The sequence below is a fragment of the Thunnus thynnus genome, chromosome 2, assembly GCF_963924715.1.
Source record: "Thunnus thynnus chromosome 2, fThuThy2.1, whole genome shotgun sequence".
NCBI lineage: Eukaryota > Metazoa > Chordata > Actinopteri > Scombriformes > Scombridae > Thunnus > Thunnus thynnus.
Genome location: NC_089518.1, coordinates 40,173,322 through 40,189,536, shown reverse-complemented (window position 1 = coordinate 40,189,536; position 16,215 = coordinate 40,173,322). Strand labels below are relative to the sequence as shown.

At 46.3% G+C, this 16,215-nt stretch overlaps 1 protein-coding gene across 2 annotated transcripts in view; it reads right to left on the bottom strand.

Annotated features, from left to right (window-relative positions):
- adam9a (ADAM metallopeptidase domain 9a) overlaps positions 1-16,215 on the bottom strand; it is a 54,068-nt gene that overhangs the window by 7,553 nt on the left and 30,300 nt on the right. Inside the window, exons 13-23 of one of the 2 annotated variants that reach the window (XM_067574781.1) lie at positions 16,087-16,179; positions 15,725-15,829; positions 14,974-15,064; positions 14,496-14,601; positions 14,228-14,411; positions 12,614-12,694; positions 12,432-12,537; positions 12,174-12,321; positions 2,886-2,988; positions 587-616; positions 18-76 (exon numbers count right to left, since the gene is read on the bottom strand). In XM_067574781.1, the coding sequence (XP_067430882.1) occupies positions 18-76; positions 587-616; positions 2,886-2,988; positions 12,174-12,321; positions 12,432-12,537; positions 12,614-12,694; positions 14,228-14,411; positions 14,496-14,601; positions 14,974-15,064; positions 15,725-15,829; positions 16,087-16,179 (1,106 nt within the window). The remainder of the gene's footprint in view (positions 1-17; positions 77-586; positions 617-2,885; positions 2,989-12,173; positions 12,322-12,431; positions 12,538-12,613; positions 12,695-14,227; positions 14,412-14,495; positions 14,602-14,973; positions 15,065-15,724; positions 15,830-16,086; positions 16,180-16,215) is intronic. The other variant, XM_067574790.1, reaches the window with a different exon arrangement.

Genomic DNA, 16,215 nt, shown 5'->3' with positions numbered 1-16,215 from the left:
ACAATAATTATTCTTACAGCGGAGGAGGAGGAGGCCTCGCAATGTAGGAGGAAGCTGTCCGGCTGGTCTGCACCACCTGCACACACACGCACGCACACACACACACGCACACACACACACGCACACACACACACACACACACACACACACAATACAACATGTTATCATTGTAATCATAAAGTAAACTGTGGTTGTCGATTGTACAGCAGTAGTACAGCAGTAGTAGTATCAGTGTGAGTAGTGATAGTACAGCAGTAGTAGTATTGGTGTGAGTAGTGATAGTACAGCAGTAGTACAGCAGTAGTACAGCAGTAGTACAGCAGTACTAAAGCAGTAGTACAGCAGTAGTACAGCAGTAGTACAGCAGTAGTACAGCAGTAGTACAGCAGTAGTATCAGTGTGAGTAGTGATAGTGCAGCAGTAGTACAGCAGTAGTACAGCAGTAGTACAGCAGTAGTATCAGTGTGAGTAGTGATAGTGCAGCAGTAGTACAGTAGTAGTATCAGTGTGAGTAGTGATAGTACAGCAGTAGTACTGCAGTAGTACAGCAGTAGTATTAGTGTGAGTAGTGAGGAGAGTATTTTACCTCCTGTGGTGGCAGTAGCTGAGCGTGATGCTTCACATGGAGAGAAAGGAGAACAAAACTCATTCACTTCAATTAGATGTGATTTAAAAACATCCAGACTATCAGTGACACACACACACTCACACACTAACACACACACACACTCACACACTAACACACACACACACTCACACACTAACACTCACACTCACACACACACACACACACACTCAGTATATTAAAAGCTTTTATATTTGTATCTATTTTAATCTCTATTTTATTATTATTTCTATATTATGAGGCGTTTGTCTGTGAATTAATATAATGACAACAGAATGATCAGCATAAAGATGAGCTACTGTTAAGTTGAGCTGGTGGAGGATGGAGATGTGGTTGTCATAGCAACACAGTGGAAATTAAAGGGGACACATTTTCTCTTCTCTCTGTTATACAAAGCCTCAGTGCAGAGATGTGGTCATCAATGACACTTATCACAAACATTATCGTTATCATTATTATTACTATTATTATTTATGAAGTTCCAAAACTTCAGATTAACATGTGTAGAAATGCTGCCTGCAAGTCCAAACTCAGGGCTTCAATCTGCTCTGACTCTTCGTTTGCAACATTAATTCTACCGTACTGATGAGCTGACGTCATCACACATGCTCATAAATGTCTGTAGCTTTGGTTGCTAAAGCTGTTGCTAAGGCTGTTGCTAAATTTGTTGCTAAGGTGGTTGCTGTGGTGGTTGCTAGGTGGTTGCTAAGGTGGTTGCTAGGTGGTTGCTAGGGTGGTTGCTGCTAAGGTGGTTCCTGTGGTGGTTGCTAGGTGGTTGCTAAGGTGGTTGCTAAGGCGTTTCCATGTGTTGTTCAGCTCCAACATGTACGGATGTATTTGAGAAGTTGACATTTGAAGTAAAGAAGGAGAAAAAGAAGTGAAATCCTGCTACTATAGTTTGTTTACGTAGCCTCCGGAGCCGGAGGAAGCTTCCTGAAGCTGACCAATCAGAACAGAGTGGGCTCATCAGGAGGCGGGGCCTTAAAGAGACAGGAGCTAAAACGGCCTGTTTCAGACAGAGGCTGAACTGAGGGGCTGCATAAAGGACCAGTAGAAGATCAATAAGGAGTTTTTATTCCAGTAGAGCCTCAGAATATAAATATAGAGCTGGAAATATGCAGAATATGTCGTTTTAAACACTAATCCTAATGAGACTATGGGTCTGTTCTAAATACCCACATCTGCAGGTTTGATTGTGAGCCACCAGGTAGTAAACAGGTGTGTCCCATTAACACCACAAAGTTCACCAGGAGCAGCATGTTCACCAGTCAGCAGTGAACAAACAGCATTAATCTCATAAATGTATGTGTTTGCTGAATATCTCATGTTGTCACTCACCAGTTATTTCAATTAGAATAATAATCAGTTTTTACTCAATAAGATGCTGTCAGACCTCCTGGACTCGTCAGTCCTGCAGCTGTGGGCGTTGACGAGACTCTAACATACTAAACTACACCTGAGTCTTACCGGGAGCGTTGTGACATCATCATCACCATCATCATCATCACCACCACCACCATCGTCCTGGTCAGCAGGGTCACATTAACATGATTACTGCGTCTGCGTGTGAACTCTACATGTGTGCAGGTGAACAGTCAGCAGCAGAACCAGCTGCACTGATTGATGGGGAGCGTTGCTACGGCGATTCATTCAAAACTTTATTAAAAACTTCGTCTGATGATGTCAGAACTTGTCAAAATGTCAACAAAAGTACAAGAAAAGCCTCATTATGTAAAAAACACAAAGAGCTCCACAACTTATTATTATTATTATTATTTAAATGATATCAGAAAATAATAATAATAATCACAATATCAGGTTTGTATTTGTTCAACTTTTTACATTTTGAAGGTAGATTTTGATTTATGACATCATAAAACAGAATATGATCACTAGAGCTGCAACTAAATGATTATTGTCAATATCAATTAATCATTTTTAATTCAAAGTTGTGTCTATTAAATATATTTATTAATATTCAAGATGACAAACCCTTCAACAGTCCAAAATATTTGATTTATAACGATGTGAAACAAAGAAAAGCAGCAAATGTTCAACCAGAGAAGGTTTGGTGTTTTTACTTTAACAATTGATCGATTATCAAAATAGCTGCAGATTGATTTTCTGTCGTTGTGGTTCTGATGATCAATACATATTCCAGAGAAGAATCTGTTTTCATTTTAGTTGTTTAGTCTGGATTAGAAACAAACTACACACACACACACACACACACTCGATCATCAGTCAGCCTCTAACTCACTCCGTCTTTGACGATGTTGTTGGCGTTGCCGCGGGCAACAGATGGAGGCTGCGCTCTGGGAGGCGGTCCTCTGCTGGGATTGGATGAAGCTGCAGCATCGGCCCTGATGAACACAAGCGACAAAAGCTCAGTGGAGGAAGTCAAACTCCTAACGAGACACAACGAACACGTGATAGATATGAACACATGAATATATATGAACACATGAATATATATATGAACACATGAATATATATATGAACACATGAATATATATGAACACATGAATATATATAAACACATGAATATATATATGAACACATGAATATATATATGAACACATGAATATATATGAACACATGAATATATATATGAACACATGAATATATATGAACACATGAATATATATATAAACACATGAATATATATGAACACATGAATATATATATGAACACATGAATATATATATAAACACATGAATATATATGAACACATGAATATATATATGAACACATGAATATATATGAACACATGAATATATATATAAACACGTGAATATATATGAACACATGAATATATATATGAACACATGAATATATATGAACACGTGAATATATATATGAACACGTGAATATATATGAACACATGAATATATATATGAACACGTGTATATATATGAACACATGAATATATATGAACACGTGAATATATATGAACACATGAATATATATGAACACGTGAATATATATATGAACACACGAATATATATGAACACGTGAATATATATGAACACGTGAATATATATGAACACGTGAATATATATATGAACACATGAATATATATGAACACGTGAATATATATGAACATGTAAAAAATTTAATTTCCCTCCGGTAATTAATAAAGTCAACCGCCCGACCGATCGACCGACTAGCTGGTGAACTTGGTGCAGCATTTAGCAGCCTATGAGCCTAAAGATATTTCCCTCCTTGAGTTCCTCAAGTGTTTCAGTTTCTCTTTGAAACTTGCTGCAGACAGATAATCCATCACAGTCGAACATGTTGTCGTCACAGTTCAACATCTCAATGAATGAACCTTTGTGACATCACAGCTCGTCACCACAATGCTTTCCAGCAGCAGCAGAGTTATTCAATGTCCTTGCGTCCTTGAACGCAGCACAGAGGACAGTTGTCAGAGCGTTCAGAGCTGCTGTCAGTCTGAACTGATTATTAATAGAAGCAACAGCTGACTCTTCTTCTGCTGTCAGCTGCTGCCGACTGTAAACTGCAACGTTCAGGATGTGGAAGAACGACGGCAGGAAATGATGTCAGCACTAACCGGTGACATCACAGAGTTTTATCTCAGCAACACTGTTGTTTCATTACTTTCATTATGTTACAATTGTTTCTGTGCCGTCTCTGAAAGACTCAGTCAGATGTTTCAAATAAAGTCAAAGGTCAGAGAGGACCACATGACCTGGAACAACCAATAAGAACGACGGGGACAAGAGCAGCCAATCACAACAAATAGTTTGACAAACAAAACAAATGTTAGCCATTGTGTGATCCCTCTTGGATTATTAAAGACACACTATGCAGGATTTTCCTAAAAAAAAAAAACGATGTACAGACTCCAACAACAGAAATCCCTCTAAATCATCACTTATGACCCGCTGGTAGAGTGTGTCTGCACGTATCTGCAGAAGCCTGGATTTTATTATTTTCTTATCATTTTGCTGCGTTTGGGACGTTTGTGGGCGTCAACCTTTGGGCAGTGGGTGTGTAGCTCCCAGCCAATAACAGCACAGAGTATCGTAGTGTTAGGAGTAAAGGGGGCGGGGTTTATAGTTCCTCTTTCTTCCTTTCCCTTTCTTAAACTGGACTGGTTTTCATTGAGAAGATAACAAGGGGGTGTGGTTAAGCTGCGGGTGGATAAAAGGACGCCACGGTGAGGTGCGCGCGCAACCACTGGAGTAATGTGAGGCCGCTCAGCTGGGAAAGCGCGAACCTTTGAAAGTGATACGAAGTGAGTTAAAGCCCAGAGAGACGTCCTTTGTAGAAGTTCGAGACCGTACAGCTTCACACCTCTCCTGCACCCGGACCCTTTAGTAAAACCAGTTTTGTTCTTCGGGGACCCATCCCCCAACCACCAAAACCTGAACTGAACCGCCAGAAGGAGCTCGCGGCTCACGAGAGCAACGCCAGAGCTGGCGAGGCCGAGTCGGAGGGACTTGCACTGCTAGTCGGCGTGGCAACCCGATAAGGTAACCCACCTCCAGCCTGTCTATCTCTAACACTGGAAACCAGTCCGTCTTTCTCTGATTTCTTCCTAGTTTTCTCCTTTTCTACACCCTCCAGGTTAGGACTAGTATTGGTTCATTGATACTGAATCCCCTAGACTTGACTAGTCCGTAACATAATTTGGGAGACTCGTCCGGGATATGGATTCGAAGCGATTAGAGTTCAGTTAGTCAGTTACATCCAAGCATTCTGTTTGCGGGAAGAGGCACAAGTGAGTTGGATTCAGCTCGGGAAAAGTTGTATGTTGCTAGGTTTAGAAGTAGGCCATGGACATACAGCTACGGGCAGAACAGCTGCTCGGTGCCAGACTCGTTTTAAACAGATGGTTGTGTATGTATGTAAAACTCAGCTAGCTAGACGAAAGGTTAAAGAAATTTATCGGGTGTGTCGAGGTTAAAAACGAGGATAGGTCTGTAAGTTGACGATAACAGTGTGGCTTAGCGGGTTGGTTGACGGCTGGTGTTTTGCTGCTGTGCGCGGCGTAAGGGTGCATTGGTTTGTGGTCCGTGTGTAAGTTGTATTGTCATAAGCGCTGTGTGCGACTTACGGGTGCATTGGTTTGCGGTCAGTGTGTAAGTTGTATTGTCATAAGCGCTGTGTGCGACTTGAGGGTGCATTGATCTCTGAGAATAGAGTGACCTATGAGCTACCTCCTGTTAACAGGTTATACGTTTAGTTTATGGCCATCTGATAAGTTACCTTAGAGGTAATTTTTGCGAGGCCCTTGTCTCCTTTGGTTACCCCCACCGGTGAGCGCTCACTAACAGGTGACTATGGCTACTTTCAGAGTAGAAGAGTTTTGTGGGAGCGATTTTGGGCGAAATGAATTGCGTAAGCTTAGAAAAGAAGATTTGCTTGCGGTAGCTCAATATTGTGAGGTCGAGATAAATCCAGAGGCTAGAAAGCCAGAAATTGTGGAGACTCTCATTTCAGCGTTACACCTGCATGATCCGGTACAGGAGAGAGAGAGGGAGGAGAGAGAGAGAGAAAGAGCGAGAGAGGGGGAGCGGATGTTTCAACTTGAGTTGGCAAAAATGGCAGCAAGAGAGCAAGAGCAGAAACTTGAATTGGCAAGGTTGGCATTGGAGCAAGAGAAGCTTAAAGCTAACCACAGTGTCCTACAACGCAAGCACGAGGCTTGTTTTGATGTTTCCAGCTGTTTAAGACTCATGCCAAAGTTTAACGGTGATGATGTGGCCTCTTTCTTCGAAGCTTTTGAAAAAGTTGCTAAAGAGCTAGAGTGGCCCGAGAATAGGTGGACGCTGCTTATCCAGAGTGTGCTTGAGGGTAAAGCTCAAGAAGCTTATGCAGCCTTAGATGCTTCTGACAGCCGAGACTATGATGCTGTGAGGAAGGTGGTTTTGGCAGCCTATGAGGTGGTGCCAGAAGCCTACCGACAGAAGTTCAGGTCTCTGCAGCGGAAACAAGGTGAGACTTTCCTTGATTTGGCTAGGCAACAGGAAGTTGTGTTTGACAGGTGGTTAGCAAGTACCAACACACATACCTTTCAAGAGTTGCGACAACTTATACTTGTGGAGCAGTTTAAAACCAGTTTACCCCGGCACATGGAAATACATCTAAATGAGAGGGGCGTTACAGAGCTGAGAGGAGCTGCTATGGCAGCGGATTCTTACGAGTTAACGCACAGAGAGGCGCCTTGGAAAAACAAGGTTGGCAGACAGGATAGGAGGCAGGCTACCACTGACAGGCCTACAGAGGCTAGTGTGGTTAAGCCTACTCTTCCCTCCCTGCGGTCTCAAGGACCAGGGAAAAGGTACGAGAAGCCTTTTATTCCTAGAAGTGATGTCATCTGTCATTACTGCAAAAAGCCTGGCCATATAAAGTCCAGTTGTCTTGGTCTCAGGAGAAGAAATGGGGATGAGAAAGTTGTGGGGTTGATAAATGCCCACCCACAGATTGGTCTTTGTGAAGTGGACAGCGTGAACCTGCCATCCTGCCCAGTAGCAAAGGGGTTTGAAGGTTTTGTGTCAAGGGGGGCTGTTTCTGGGGCACCTGATAGGGAAATGGTCCCTATATCCATCCTGAGGGACACAGGGGCCACACAGTCCTTATTGGTTCAGGGTATTATAGATCTCTTGCCCGCCACCTATTTAAAAGCTTCTACCCCAGTGAAGGGTGTGGGAGGTGGTTTTATTAGTGCTCCTTTGCACCGGATATTTCTGGAGTCTAACATTGTAAATGGGCCGGTAGTGGTCGGCATTGTACCTTCCTTGCCAGTTGAAGGGGTTGCCTTGGTGTTGGGAAACGATTTGGCCGGTACTCAGGTTTGCGTGACACCAGTTGTGTGTGAGAAACCTTGTGAAGTCCCAGAGACCATGGCTTTGGAAAGAGAACACCCCGAGGTGTTTACAGCTTGTGTGGTGACACGTGCTCAGGCTCTGGCTGCTGAAAAAGGAAATTCCAGCGAGCAGGATGAACTGTCTGGAGGGTTGGCTGATACCTTTTTCGCTAGGCTAGCTGAAGTGTCACCTTGCTCTCAGTTCACTCGGGAAGCCCTCATATTAGAGCAGGAAAAAGATCCTTCTGTAGCTCCATTGAGACAGACAGCTGCTAGTGCGGAGGACATGAAAGAGGTAGTTGAAGGCTTCTTTATCCAAGATGGAGTCCTGTTGAGGAAATGGCGGCCTCGTGATCGTCCTGCTGAGGAGACATGGACCGTTAGGACTCAAGTTGTGCTGCCTGAGAGTTTTAGGGAGGAAGTCCTGCGTTTAGCCCATGAAGTATCCATGGCTGGTCATTTAGGCATCCGGAAAACTCAGGAGAAAATCAGCAGACATTTCTACTGGCCCAAAATGCATAAGGACGTGGTGTCGTACTGTCGTAGTTGTCATGCTTGTCAGGTTGTAGGCAAGCCCAACCAGACCATTCCAGCTGCTCCCCTCTGCCCTCTACCGGTCATGGAGGAACCCTTTTCAAGGGTAATGATTGATTGTGTTGGCCCTTTGCCAAAAACTAAGAAAGGGAATGAGTACCTCCTGACTATTATGGATGTTTCTACGAGGTTTCCAGAGGCTGTGCCATTGAAGTCAATTAAAACCAGGGTCATAGTGGAGGCTCTGCTCCATTTCTTTTCTAGGGTAGGTTTACCACTAGAAGTCCAACATGATCGTGGGTCCAACTTCACTTCTGGTGCATTTCAGGAAGTGATGCATGAGCTGGGAATTAAACAAATTATGTCATCTGCCTATCATCCTCAGTCCCAAGGTGCAATCGAGAGGTACCACCAGACTTTAAAGTCTATGATTAAAACCTATTGTGTTGGTTACTCAAATGACTGGGATGTAGCTATGCCATTTCTATTGTTTGCTATTAGAGACTCTGTGAATGAGGCTACAGGTTTTAGCCCTTTCGAGTTGGTTTATGGACATCAAGTGAGAGGACCGCTGAGGATGGTGAAAGAACAGCTGTTGCAGTCCGCCGGGCAGACAGACGCTCCCAGTGGAGTTTTGCAGTATGTAGCATCCTTCAAGGACCGGCTGCATACAGCTTGTGACTTGGCCAGGAGTAACTTGGAAGCAGCTAAGGGAAAGATGAAGGCTCAGTATGACAAGAAGGCAGTGAAACGTACCTTCAAGGCAGGGGACCAGGTTCTGGTTTTGTTGCCCATGGGTGGAGATAAGCTAGGGGTGAAATTCTATGGTCCATATAAGGTTATCAAGAAAGTGGGTGCTTGCAATTATGTTGTTGAGACCCCCGACCGGAGGCACAAATCAAGAGTATGTCACATCAATCTCTTGAAACCTTATTATACCCGTGACACTTCGTCCACCGTGTGTATAACCTCTCAAGTTGCTGTGGAAGAGGAGACAAGTGAGGATGATGATGTTGGGTCAGTGGAGCCTGTTACAGCTAGGCTGAAGAATTCCAGCGCCCTGGCCAATCTCAGAGAGTCACTCAGTTACCTCACTACAGAGCAGAGAGAGGATGTAGTACATCTAGTGGACCAGTATAGTTCTTTGTTTAAAGATACCCCTGGCTTGACGAAGTTAATAACCCATGATGTAGACACTGGTGAGGCAACCCCCATTAAGCAACATCCGTACCGCATTAACCCACAAAAATGGGCTCAGGTGAAGTCAGAGTTGCTTTATATGGAAGAAATTGGTGTCATTGAACAGGGCTCAAGTGAATGGAGTTCTCCCTTAGTCCCTGTTCCCAAGCCTGATTTAAGCGTACGACCTTGCATTGATTACCGAAAGGTTAATAATGTTACTAAAACTGACGCGTATCCCATACCCAGGTTAGAAGACTGCATTGATAAGATCGGCAAGGCACAGTATGTCTCAAAGTTTGACTTGTTAAAAGGCTACTGGCAAGTGCCGTTGACAGAAAGGGCAAAAGATGTGTCTGCCTTTGTGACGCAGGAATGTTTGTATCGCTGTCGAGCTCTCCCGTTTGGCATGAAGAACGCGCCAGCAACCTTTCAGAGGTTAATGAATCTGGTAACCTCCGGATTACAGAACACTGTAACCTATTTAGATGATGTGGTTTGCTATAGCTCTTCATGGTCTGATCACGTGCAACATATGAGACAGTTGTTTGAACGGCTTGAGCAAGCAGGGTTGGTAGTCAACTTGCCCAAGTGTGAGATTGGAAAGGGGCAGGTCACATACTTGGGGCACCAGGTTGGTCAAGGTTCAGTGAGGCCAAGGACTGCCAAGGTGCAGGCCATTTTAGACATGCCTGTTCCAAAAACGAAACGTCAGCTAATGCGCCTTTTGGGCATGTGTGGATTTTATAGGCGGTTTGTCCCCAACTTCGCAGCGGTGACAACACCACTAACAAACTTGCTGAAGAAGGGAGTGAGGTTTAGCTGGTCGGCAGACTGTCAGAAAGCACTGGAAATGGTTAAAGCTATCCTAGCTAGTGAACCAGTATTGGTGGCTCCGGACTTCTCTGTTCCATTCAAGCTGGCAGTGGATGCTTGTGATGTTGGAGTGGGTGCAGTGTTACTACAGACCGATGTGTCAGGGATAGATAGGCCGGTTGCCTACTTCTCTAAAAAATTGAATCGCCATCAGAAACGTTATTCTACCATTGAGAAGGAGGCCCTGGCTCTAGTTCTGGCAGTTCAACACTTTGAGGTGTATGTCTGTAGTGCTGGAGGTGATCTGGTGGTTCTCACTGACCACAACCCATTGACATTTCTAGCCAAGTTCAAAACGTCCAGTCAGAGAGTGTTCCGTTGGAGTTTAATTTTGCAACCGTACAACTTGACAGTAGTGCATTTACCAGGCAAAGAAAATGTTATCGCCGACACCCTGTCAAGGGGATGAACATGTGGTGAGAAGCCGTGAGTGCAGTGTTTATAGTAATGCATGTGTATTGGAGTCAAGAGACTGATTACATTATACATTGGTATAGTCTTTCACATTTATAGGCATAACTCCAGGGTAGACGTTAGTCAGGTCACTAGTGATAAGATACCTTTTATACTAAGGGTCAGAGACTAGACAGGCCAGTAATGAGTGTGCTAATGTGATGTGTACATTGTTGTTTTTAAGAAAAGAGAAAATGCTAAAAAAAAAAAAAAAAAAATTAAATTAAATAAAATAGAAAAAAAAAACATAGGTGGAATCCAGATGGGTTTTTTTTTTGTTGTAAGGGGGGAGGAATGTTAGGAGTAAAGGGGGCGGGGTTTATAGTTCCTCTTTCTTCCTTTCCCTTTCTTAAACTGGACTGGTTTTCATTGAGAAGATAACAAGGGGGTGTGGTTAAGCTGCGGGTGGATAAAAGGACGCCACGGTGAGGTGCGCGCGCAACCACTGGAGTAATGTGAGGCCGCTCAGCTGGGAAAGCGCGAACCTTTGAAAGTGATACGAAGTGAGTTAAAGCCCAGAGAGACGTCCTTTGTAGAAGTTCGAGACCGTACAGCTTCACACCTCTCCTGCACCCGGACCCTTTAGTAAAACCAGTTTTGTTCTTCGGGGACCCATCCCCCAACCACCAAAACCTGAACTGAACCGCCAGAAGGAGCTCGCGGCTCACGAGAGCAACGCCAGAGCTGGCGAGGCCGAGTCGGAGGGACTTGCACTGCTAGTCGGCGTGGCAACCCGATAAGGTAACCCACCTCCAGCCTGTCTATCTCTAACACTGGAAACCAGTCCGTCTTTCTCTGATTTCTTCCTAGTTTTCTCCTTTTCTACACCCTCCAGGTTAGGACTAGTATTGGTTCATTGATACTGAATCCCCTAGACTTGACTAGTCCGTAACAGTAGCGACCAGGTTACATGGCTGCGCTCTGCTCCGTGTCACGGATGTATAAAGAGCGGCAGGTCTGTGCGTCTGTTGACTGACGGCGACAGGATGAAAGCTCTGCATTCACACAACATCCGGCACACGCAGCAGCTTCCCGCAGGGTTGGGTGGGGGGGGGTTGGCGTGTTTATTTGTGCTTTAGAGCGTAACCACAATCAGAGGATAACGTTTTATTTCTCTGATTCGCTGCTTTGTTCTCGCCGCTCTATTCATTCACCCTACCTCGCTCAACCACCGCTGTTCTCTCTCTCACTCCCTCGCTTGCTCGCTCGCCAGAGGGAGGGGCCAACTCTGAATGCTGTGTTTACAAACACCAACCGACAAATCCTGCATAGCTTGCCTTTAAAATATTTCTCAAAATACACCTGAGACTAAAAATCATTAAACTATTTGAATGTAACCGGCCTTTCTGCTGCTCGGTGTTCCCCAAGGCTCCATCCTAGGTCCTACTTTATTTTCATTATATCTGCTTCCACTGTGGTTTGTTATTGGAAAACTATTTTCTTCAGCTAAATGAGACTCAAACAAAAGGTTCCTCCGCTGTTAAAACCAGCTCTCATGTTTCTCTGTCTTTAAATCTCACCTTTAACTCTGCATTCAAATTTAACAATGAAATAAACTCTGTCACTAGCTGGAGCGTTTCCCACGAGGTCGAGAGCAAAATATGAAACCTTTTCTCTCTGTTGGAGATTTATTGGGGGTTTTTTTGGGGGTCGACGTTGTGTTTGACTCACTGGTATCCCTGCGACCGCTTCCTGCGGCTCAGCCCGAGTCGTCGCAGCAGCTCATTCCTGTGCAGGAAAGCGAACGCGCCCAGAGCGAGCAGAGGAAGAACCAGGAAGAAGAAGACCAGCAGCCCGTCTCTGAGAGACGTGTCTTTATCTGAGGAGGAGACACATGAGTCGGATTAGACTGGCTGTATAGGAATCATATTATTACCCAGAACATGAATAAACTACAGTCACACGGCTGCTCCGGGTCACATGACGTACCGTTCCAGGTGGGCCCGCTGTCCACGCTGCCGCCGTAACCTTTGACCTCACAGTGGGGCGGAGCCCAGCCGTTGTCACAGTGACAGTTCTTGTTGCTGTTGCACACCTGAGACGGAGAGACAGAGGGGTTAGTGTGAGGTCATGTGACACACCTGGCTGACAGACAGGTGGGCGTGTCTCACCCCGTGTCCGTGACACTTCTTCTCCACGTCGCAGTCGTAGTTCAGGACATCGGCGCTGCGACACTCGAAGTTCATACAGACCTGAACACCACAGAAGAAGAAACAGCATCAACATCTCCTCCTTCCTGTTTCGTCTCTTCTCTTTTCTTTCCTTCTCTTCTTCCCCCCATCCTTTCTCCTCCTTTCCCTTCCCCTCCTCCTCCTCTCCTCCTCCTCCTCTCCTCCTTCCTCCTCTCCTCCTTCCTCCTCCTCTCTCCTCCTCCTCCTCCTCTCCTCCTTCTCCTCCTTTCCCTTCCCCTCCTCCTCCTCTCCTCCTCCTCCTCCTCCTCCTTCCTCCTCCTCTCTCCTCCTCCTCCTCCTCTCCTCCTTCTCCTCCTTTCCCTTCCCCTCCTCCTCTCTCCTCCTCCCCTCCTCCTCCTCTCCTTCTTTCTCCTCCTTTCCCTTCCCCTCCTCCTCCTCCTCTCCTCCTCTCCTCCTCTCTCCTTCTCCCCTCCTCCTCCTCTCCTCCTCTCTCCTCCTTTCCCTTCCCCCCCTCCTCTCTCCTCCTCCTCCTCCTCTCCTCCCCTCCTCCTCCTCCTCCTCCTCCTCCTCCTCCTCCCCTCCTCCTCTCTCCTCCCCTCCTCCTCCTCCTCCTCCTCATTCTCCTCCTCCTCTCTCCTCCCCTCCTCCTCCTCCTCTCTCCTCCTCCTCTCTTCCTCCCCTCCTCCTCTCCTCCTCCTCCTCCTCCTCCTCCTCCTCTCCTCCTCCTCCCCTCCTCTCTCCTCCTCCTCTCCTCCTCCTCCCCTCCTCCTCCTCCTCCTCTCCTCCTCCTCCTCCTCCTCCTCCTCCTCATTCTCCTCCTCCTCTCTCCTCCCCTCCTCCTCTCCTCCTCCTCCTCCTCCTCCTCCTCCTCTCCTCCTCCTCCTCCTCCTCCTTCCTCCTCCTCTCTCCTCCTCCTCCTCCTCTCCTCCTTCTCCTCCTTTCCCTTCCCCTCCTCCTCTCTCCTCCTCCCCTCCTCCTCCTCTCCTTCTTTCTCCTCCTTTCCCTTCCCCTCCTCCTCCTCCTCTCCTCCTCTCCTCCTCTCTCCTTCTCCCCTCCTCCTCCTCTCCTCCTCTCTCCTCCTTTCCCTTCCCCCCCTCCTCTCTCCTCCTCCTCCTCCTCTCCTCCCCTCCTCCTCCTCCTCCTCCTCCTCCTCCTCCTCCTCCCCTCCTCCTCTCTCCTCCCCTCCTCCTCCTCCTCATTCTCCTCCTCCTCTCTCCTCCCCTCCTCCTCCTCCTCTCTCCTCCTCCTCTCTCCTCCCCTCCTCCTCTCCTCCTCCTCCTCCTCCTCCTCCTCCTCCTCCTCTCCTCCTCCTCCCCTCCTCTCTCCTCCTCCTCTCCTCCTCCTCCCCTCCTCCTCCTCCTCCTCTCCTCCTCCTCCTCCTCCTCCTCCTCCTCATTCTCCTCCTCCTCTCTCCTCCCCTCCTCCTCTCCTCCTCCTCCTCCTCCTCCTCCTCCTCCTCCTCCTCTCCTCCTCCTCCTCTCTCCTCCCCTCCTCCTCCTCCTCTCTCCTCCTCCTCCTCTCTCCTCCTCCTCCTCTCCTCCTCCTCCTCCTCTCTCCTCCTCCTCCTCTCCTCCTCCTCCTCCTCCTCCTCACCTTGTTGTCTCCACACTTGGTTCCTTCGTTCACCATACCCGGGTCGGGGACGTCTGATCCCAGCATGAAGTCGACTCCGTAACATTTGCCTCCAGCGATCGGCGTGGTGATGATCGACGGTTCGATGCCGAACACCGTCACCGCGTGAACGTTGGAGCACTGCAGCTTCCCGCACAGAGCGTTTCTATGGAGACGGAGAAACATCCTGATCCTCTGCTGCGGCTTTATGCTCTGTGTGTTTTGTGTGTTTGTGTTTTCTGAGCGTTACCTGCTCTCACACTTCCTGTAGCCGTAGTTGTGGTAGCCGCAGTTTCCAAAGCGATCGCCTTTACTGTTGACCTCTTTAAAACAGATCTCAGGAGCCGCCTTCGCCTCTGAGGAAGAGGAGGAGGAGGAAGTGAAGAAGTGTTTCAGACTGTTAGTTTGCATATGAGGTCGTTTCTTACACACAAAACTACACTGAATATTTTCTGTCAACTAAACCACGTTTTTCTGTTTTTTACTTATAATTTGTACTAAATTGCAAAAAATAATCATTAATACCTGTAAAAGAAAATAATGACTGATTATTATTATCAATAATTACAGGCTGTGTAAAAGCTGCTCGTGTCAGAACCATGAAGAACTGTTCAGAAAAACACTTTGAAGTGAGTTACAGTGTCAGAAACTTCAAATAATCTCCATGGAAACAGTCCTCAGTGCCGGCGCCCTCACAGACAGGACGTGATGATGTGAAACAGACTTACTGGGTCCGAATATGGCCTGGCACTGTCCGTCGGCGTGCTGACACTTCCCGTTGTAACAGAAGGCCTGCTGGTTCCTGCACAGCTGCCCGTTCTGAGACACAAACACTCACGTTGTTCACCAACATCTTCTCCATCAGCTGTTAGTTCAAAGACTTTCTGAAGATACTCTGACAGTCGCAATCAACCAAATTAACAATTAGGTTTGTTAAGGTCTAGACTTCCCATGACGCACTGGGCTCCTCTCTCCTCCTCCTCCTCCTCTTCATCTGCATGTATTCATGTACCATTAATACATGTTAGTTTTTTGTGCTTTCTAGTCTCACAGGTTGCTTTGGATCGGGGTCGTGGCCCCTCTAGTTATGGACGGCAGACTTCTGCTATTATTATTATTATTGGTCATATCCTTAATATTATTGTTATTGTTATTATTGTTGTTATTCTGCTTCTCTGTCTCCCTCCCCTGTTTTTCCTCTCTGTAGATTAAAGAGTTCAGTCTAAACCTGCTCTATGTGAGATAACGTCTGTTGAGTCTATAAAACAAATACACAAACAAAGTCAATAAATCGACTCTAACTGTTGCAGCTCTACAACCAGTAGAGCAACGCTGCTGCTCTAGTGAACATGTTAACGTTTAGTCCTTGAATATAGAACGACCTCCACTCTTTCAAACATCATTTCCAGAAAAAACATCATCTTATTCTCTGGTCAGTCGGGTCAGAAGATAAAGTTCTGCTGTGGTTTGATATCTCACCTGGACGAACACGTCGCTCTGACAGAGAGGCGAAGAGCCGTTACAGTACTCAGGTAGATCACACTCATCTGTGCTGGAGCGACACACTGATCCTCCAGGTAGGAACTGAACACACACACACGCACATGCACGCATACACACACACACACACACACACACGCACACACACACGCACACACACGCACACACACGCAGTCAAACTGAGTTTATTCAAGTTCTGCAGAGAGGAACCAATACAAACTACTACTAAAAACTGTGTGTTTTAGTTTTATTGTAGTGGGCTCCAGTAGAATATAAAGAAACAGCTGGAAATGTTTAAACTGACAAAGGGGTCAAAGGTCACGTCAGCTGGCTGCGTTTACCTGACAGTTCTTGCAGCACTCGCCGTAGGCGCACTGAGCTCCAGACTTCAGTTTACAGGTCTGATACTCACAGCAGGGGTCGTCCTCACACTCCTGTAACACACACACACACACACACACACACACACA